Raw genomic sequence first — 7,762 nt, 5'->3', positions numbered from 1 at the left:
AACATTTAAAAAAATTAAGAAAGTTCTAAATATAAAAATCGGCTAAATTAATTTTGATAAATTAAATACTGATAAGAGTACATACTACATTTTGAAAACAATATTGGATTCAATTCAATCTATTTTTCGTTTAATGGATGAATTTGGGAAATTTACTTTATATGTGTTGGATAAATACATGAATTAATTTTCACCCCTTAACACATATAAGTTGGTGGGTGTTTTCACCATTTAAAATTAATTTTCAATAAACTTTAGAATTATGGATGATTTAAACAGTTTTTGATAAAAAATAACTTCTTAAAACTAAAATAATTATAATCATTTGGACAAACATTGAACACTGGGAACTTCATGCATGTCTTTTATGGAGTCATTACCATATTTATTGTAAACAAAACAAAAGGTTTTAATTAGAAAGTAACATGACAACCACCTAAGTGTTTTTTTTTTAATTTTTTTTATTATGTTTTATCATTTTTTAAATCTACTAGTTATATTGAATATCTTCGTTTGGTTGCATCCACATCCTTTGGCCTACACGTTGTTTCAAATAAGTGTGTTTGACCTACATAGTCTTCCTTCAGCATCATGGTGCCATTAACATTCTTGTGCATTCAACATCACTAGGACACTGTCACTGTGGTCCAAAACCCAACTAGCATATTGGAGGCACATGAAGCCAAAAAAGGCAAGAAAATAATGCATAGTAGAGCCAATAGCTTAAATATTTTTGCTAACCAAGTAGTTATGTTTTTATTATGAAGTTTGATATTTTTGTTGACCAATTTTTCGTGTCACAATCACTTCAACCGTACATAACTTATGTTTGAAGTAAAATTGAGAAAATTCTATTAGGAATTCCATCACACAAATACCAATTACAGTACACAATAATAAAGGAACACTGTATTACATTAGTTTTTTAACGTTGTTCTAACTCAAATCCAAACATGCACTATGATGACATTTTATTATGGCTATCGTAATATTCTTCTGGTAAACAAGTGCATAAGCTACTTTCATCGGTTCTCCCAAAGAGTAAAAATACATATTTATGCAGTTGCAATTGGACCAAAATTTGATGTTTTAAAGGCTTCAAATCTTGGCTCCTTGGCCTGGAACTTGAGCTTAGCATAGAGCTTCATGTAATCCTCAAACACAAATTTTGGGTAGAGCTGGACTTTATCCGCTGTCTCTTTCTCCAACAATTCTGGTGCAGGGTAGATGACAGCATCACTGCCAGGGTTGTAGAATGAGGCTATGGACATTCTGGTCCCATCAGTTTGTGCTATCACACGGTGCTCCACACTCTTGTACTTACCATTAGTGATCACCTGTTTTTTAACCAAGGATTAGTAATATCGTTGCATCTAACTTGTTTGTAGAAATGTCTACTTAGTATATATATATATATATATATATATATATATATATATATATATATATATATATATATATATATATATATATATATATATATATATATATATATATATGTATGTGTGTATATGTATATATATTAAAGTTACCAATTAAAACTTTTTAAAGTAGTTATTACAGAAATCAATGATGTTCTCAAGTACATGGTAATCTATGATAAGATGAAAGTTGAAAAAGCATTTACATTATCATTGTATTCAAATTAAGTTGACAGTTACCTCCAGCTGATCACCGATGTTAACAACGATGGAGTGGCGCATAGGGGGCACGTCAACCCACTGGTCATCTTTGAGCAGCTGTAAGCCACTGACCTTGTCATCTTGAAAGAGAAGGACAATCCCACCGGCATCGGTGTGGGGACGAAGACCATTCACCAGCTCTGGCTTGGGGCATGGAGGGTAGTTGGCAACCTTGGTGCCAAAAGTTGGTCCTCTTGATCCATAGAAGGCCTTTTTCAGGTACCCTTTCTCTAGACCAAGATTCTCACACAACAAGTCTAGCAGCTGCTCTGCTAGCTTTTCTAACCTCAAAGCAAAATCCTTCATCACCACCCTGCACCATCACTTTATGTTAGATTCATATTGTGAAAGAGATATATATATATATATATATATATATATATATATATATATATATATATATATATATATATATATATATATATATATATATATATATATATATATATACAACAGCAGTTTCAATTCTGAAATTCTGCATTCTCAGCATGCAATGTGTAATGTTATATATGTTTGTTGCAGTGTGACCTGTATTCATCAATGAGATCAGGGACCTCCGAGATGTTTGATTCAGGGAGGTGACGCAAGTGGAAGGTGCTCTCCCAGTCCATATCCTTGACCTCAGTTTGGACAGCCTCTAGACCTTTGCTTGCCATTAACTCCTTGAACCTTTCTTCCATACATTTCCTGTAGTGCTCTTTAGTCAACCTCTCCACAGTGTCCAATATGTCATTGGGTATGCCATGGTTCACCAACTACATAATTTTGCAAGCAAATAGTTAGAAAGGACATTAACTACCAAGAAAACCGCAAGAACTAACTAGCCAGGACATATATTAGGAGGGCAATGTAGAAATGAATTAGGTGAGACAAACATGGGTTTTGAGGTACCTCAAAGAATCCCCAGTTTTCACAAGCATCTTTTATTTTCTCCATGGTGTCTTTTCTCTCCTCACCATTGAGCTTCTCAAAGTTGATCACGGGGAAGTTAGTCATTTTTTAAACTCAAAACTCGATTTCTTTCTCTCTTTCTATCTGCCTCTTCTCTATTACTCTATGCAAATATGAGTTTGCGAGGGTGGTATTTATAGACCTTTAAGATATAAGGCCGACCACAAAAAAGAAAAAAGAAAAAAGAATGTCGCTAAATAATATAAAAAATATGTTGGAATTTGCTTTCTTATGTACGCTTTAGCCTTTAGCACAGTGCAGATCACATAGCAAACGTTTCTTTTGGTTCCGTTGTTGAATTGTCTTGCCACTTAGGTGTAGTTTGGACCCACTTGGTGGCTGATTTGTTATCTTGACAATTTGACCAGAACAAGAGAGACTACAACACACTCCAATCAATTCTGAAGTTTTACTTGACCTTTATTTCTGAGTCATATGAAGGTGCTTTCTTGGAAGGAGTATAGGAGTTCCAAAATAATGGCGTCCACGTTTTGAAATAAGTTTGGAAGAAGAATTTGTATTCTCCACTTAATTATTAGCCTCATGGAAGAATTCTTACTAAGGGTGTGTGTATGCAAATATTCGATTAATATTTAATCTAGATTAGAAATTTCTAAATTAAAGGAAGCTCACAAAAATGAAATGTTTTTATTGCGTCCATTTTACTCAATCAAGCAAATTCATTATCCATAGTGCATGTGTAAAAAAAGGTTGTGTGGTCCTTCTTGAGAGTGCCGTGTCATTCCTATCCAGTTTATTAATTAGTAATTTGTTTAAAATCTTGTTTCATTTTGTACAAGAATAATAAAGCAGCTTTATTTATTTCCTCCTGTAGTTTCATAAAGAAGTAAAAGTTGACGAGGTGATAAGGAGATTGAAGTAGAACAAGATTCTTCTGTTTTACTTTTCATTCTTATATGAACCCAACCGTGACTACTAGCATTTTAGTGATCGGTCGTGAATTGAGAATTATTTAGATATGATTTTTGTTAAGTTAATTCAAACTTGTAATGCATGCAGAGTGTTGTTGGTTGATAATTTGATTATGTGGAAACTTGTTTATTAACATTTAATTAATTTAGACACTAATTCATTTGATAGTAAAAATATATTAGAGATAAAATTTATAAATTAATTATATTTTTTTATTTATAATAGAAACTATTTTATATACTAATAATTTTTAATATTAGTATTTAAATTAATCATTATAATAATTTATTGTTTTTTTCTTAATTTTTTTTTTCAAATAATGACCACATAAAAATAGCATTGTTAATATCATCCGACTTTATTGACTAAAAGTAGCATTACGAAAATTAAACAAAAAAAAAATTAATGGTTGGATTAAAAGAAATAATATATCTAAATTAAAGGCTTAAAAGCATATTGATTTTTAATAAACCTAAAAAATAAACTATTTCAGTAAATTAAATAATATATAGGACTTAATAATATTCTTGATCCCCTAGTCATTAAATTTTGATTTTAACTCCCCTTCCCCTTACTATTTTTAACTGTCTATATATATATATATATATATATATATATATATATATATTACTTGATCTTCTAACACTAAATGTTGCATAGAAACAAACATTTTCATTAATATATGTCATTTTACTACATTAATAATATTATGTTTATCTATCGATAATTAAAAGTTATTAAAATTGATTCTAGTAGCAAAATATAGAAGATGATAAATTAAAAGAGAGATATGATTAAGAAGTTGAGGCAAACAAATAAGATGTTTGAAATGATCAAGATTTAAAGAAGAGACACTATGCTTTTGCTAAAGAAACAGATTATAAAACTATTCTGTTTTGGTAAAAAAAAGATGAAAAGAAATAAAAAATAAAATATATAGTTATTATATTTATATGGTTTGTTTTGGAAGTAAATTAAGAAGAGACAAGTAATTTGTGTGATTTTTTTTGTTAAGTGGAGTGGAATAAGAGGAAGTTATCTCCTTTATTTTATTTAGTTTTCAAAGAATATAACTAATGAAATTATGTTAAAGAAACTACTATTTAAAGTCATCTTTATTATATATATATATATATATATATATATATATTCATATAATTTATTTATTTCTTAATTATCTCTTTTCCTTTCATTGAAATAATTAAAAATATATTTTTATTCTTTTTACTTCTATCACTCCAAATATTATATATTTTGTATTCTATTTCCGTCGTCCCTTTCTATACATTGCTCGTCAAAACAAAATTTAAGAATGGATTTATTAAAAAAAAGACAATTTTAAAATTTGTGGACAGTTGCCCACAATCCCATGAATAGATTTATATAATATTATTCATTTAATCTTATTTGTATATAATAATATTTAAAATAGGTTTAAAATAAAAATAACATAGAATATTTGCATTACCATAATATTCAACCTTCAATATTTTGAAACACAATACTAGAATTAAAGATATATATAATTAATGAGAAACTAACGTCTTAAAAAGCTATTAAGATTTTATTTCCTAAAAGTAATAAAAAATCTTGAAGAGTGATGTAAAGCATCTCTAAAACCCTATTTAAGATAGTATGTACAATAATTAGAATATTTAAAATGTTTATTAATTAAGTGTAATGTATGTAAAATCTCGTAATCTCACACTTGATAATTCATAATTGATATATTATATTATTACATTTAAGGTAACATTTCTTAATCTCACACTTGATAATTTATAGTTGATATATATATATATATATATATATATATATATATATATATATATATGTTTTAAACTCAGATTTCAACTATAAACTCATAAATATAACTCAAATTCTTCTAATTTATTCTTCTATCTCTTTCTTCATTGGCACTGAATCAGACGACATTCCTCCATCTGCTCCCGTATAACGAATTATACGATCATCGCACATACACAGACACAAACAAGTAGGGTGAGCTAACATGCAACCAATCATTTATAAAACATGCATAATTATTTTGATACACTCAACAAACCTCATATAATAATTATGTCAGACATCCTCATACCATCATACAACAATCGCATCATAGATACTCATCACACAATACCACAATTACCAATAGACGCTCATCCCACAATACTTAATAGACACTCGTTCCACAATACTCAATAGACACTCATTCAACAATACCCAATAGACACTCATTCCACAATACCCAATAGACACTCATTCCGATGATATGTTGATGAGCGGTCACGGGAGGTTATGCACTTGTGATGCCTTCTACTTTCTCTTACAAATACACTTCCAAAATACTCCATACCATTCACAAGGTTAGTCCTCAACACTATGTCCAAAACCGGCACATAGACCAGGACCTCCTGCCCCTCTCACCACATAATTCATCCTTCTCTACTTGAGACTGGATGATTATTAGAGTATCAGGATAACCTCCAACTACAGGACCCTCAACATCAACATATACACAAATACCATATCATTACTGAATCTCTCCGCGAGACTCATACCATACTCATATTCCTCAACTCACATTATACCCTTACAAAATCTCCCCATAATACTCATATCATGTTCAGATGCATAAATTCAAATCCAATATAATAAAATCCAATCATCGCAAAAATCATACAAAATGAATATATCACAATAAATTAACAATACTAAAATATCACCATAAATGGTCACCGAAGAAGAATCAAATGTTTGACGAATCAAACTCACCATAAACGCTAGTACATATGACTAGTCACAACTTACTGGATTTGACCAGGGCTGCTCTATGATTAGAGATGTACCAACTCCGGTTTTTAAGATTTCTCTATCCTACCATCACAATTATAATTCATAATTCCATATCTACCACAATAACATGAATTCATCAGAAATTTTCATTCCAACAAAATATATTGCACAATAATTTAACAGTACATAATCTGTTCAACAAGATTTAAGTTAAAAACTCGTTGAGTAGACTTCCAAGAAAGAGAGGTGCGTCACAATGGACAACTTAAGTACCAAGTCTTTCCTTAGCCAAAGTGTTCCTCAACTAGTTTTAACAAATTTCTTATTTACAGATTCAAAACAACAGCATAAAATATTAGCACAAAAATTCACTATAGATAGATATACAGTAAGCACCTATGTTTTTCATTAATAGTATTCACACAGAATTTCAAGACATGAATAGTAATAAAACAATACTAAATCATAATATATAAAAGCTTAGAAAGGTTAGCTCTCCTACCTCTATTCCAGACTCAATCTCTTGCTCAGAATTTGTTTCCCCGAAAACTCTCCAGAATCTCTACTCTTCTTGTAACTAAAAATTTCTTCCTAACTCTTTCTTCTCTATTTCTCAAGCTTTCTCACTTGATTCTTCCTCTCTTTGTGCAGAATAGCCTCCCCTCTCATGGCTATTTATAGTCCAACATTTTTACTATTCACCAATTTTTTAATATTATTTTTTATTTTAATATTATTTATTATATTAATATTTTAATCACCACTTGACATATTGGATTCCTCAATAATGCCTTAAAATTTGAGTGTTTTATCTATTATCAATATTTTAATTTTTTTTAATTTGTTTTTAAAGAAAAAGGTAGAAAAGAGTTTGAACCCATGTTCTTGAAATCCCCACAATTTTCTACCATTAACCAAAATTTCTTATTTAGCTTTCCACATTTTATAAACTTATTATATTTTCCATTCACAAAGAAATTTATTACTACTAGTAATAAAATTGTTACTATTAAGGTAAATATTTTTCATGGGTCTTACAATGTATGATAATGTGATCAACTACAACTCAGACGATTAACTATCAAATCGACAATAAATCAAGAGCATGAATGATCAATCAAATAGTTTAGATGATCATTTAATAAATCAAACATCCATTCATTAGACCAGACAGTTTGAATAGAATCGAATGTAAAAAGATAAGTTTTGTATTAATTACAACATTTATTGTTATTTGTCCAAGTTGTGATATGACTTTAGCATCGGAATATATAATTATATATAAACCGAGTTTTTAATTAATCTCTTGGTAGATTAGTTACTTTGGCATCGAAATATATAATTATATATAAACCAAGTTTTTAATTAATCCCATGGTAGATGAGTTAGGTATATGGAGG

General features: G+C 29.4%; 1 protein-coding gene across 1 annotated transcript; it reads right to left on the bottom strand.

The window, feature by feature from the left end:
* Positions 1-897: 897 nt before the first annotated feature.
* On the bottom strand, positions 898-2,751 carry LOC108336202 (1-aminocyclopropane-1-carboxylate oxidase). Its single transcript, XM_017572548.2, has 4 exons — positions 2,574-2,751; positions 2,211-2,437; positions 1,662-1,995; positions 898-1,337 (listed from the first exon to the last, which is right to left on the bottom strand). The coding sequence occupies exons 1-4, from the start codon at positions 2,676-2,678 to the stop codon at positions 1,056-1,058; spliced, it is 948 nt and encodes a 315-aa protein (XP_017428037.1). The 5' UTR covers positions 2,679-2,751; the 3' UTR covers positions 898-1,055.
* Between the last annotated feature and the right edge of the window lie 5,011 nt (positions 2,752-7,762).

Source organism: Vigna angularis, chromosome 7, assembly GCF_016808095.1.
Source record: "Vigna angularis cultivar LongXiaoDou No.4 chromosome 7, ASM1680809v1, whole genome shotgun sequence".
NCBI classification, from domain to species: domain Eukaryota; kingdom Viridiplantae; phylum Streptophyta; class Magnoliopsida; order Fabales; family Fabaceae; genus Vigna; species Vigna angularis.
Note: the sequence above shows the minus strand (reverse complement) of the source record. Positions and strands in the feature narration are given on the sequence as shown.

What these genes read in the sequence shown, in the direction of transcription:
- LOC108336202 (XM_017572548.2), bottom strand. Translation starts at nt 2,678, where the DNA reads ATGACTAACTTCCCCGTGATCAACTTTGAGAAGCTCAATGGTGAGGAG. An exon ending in GATCTCATTGATGAATACAG is followed by an intron (nt 1,996 to 2,210) that starts GTCACACTGCAA and finishes GTGATGGTGCAG; the next exon opens with GGTGGTGATGAAGGATTTTG. An exon ending in ACATCGGTGATCAGCTGGAG is followed by an intron (nt 1,338 to 1,661) that starts GTAACTGTCAAC and finishes GTTAAAAAACAG; the next exon opens with GTGATCACTAATGGTAAGTA.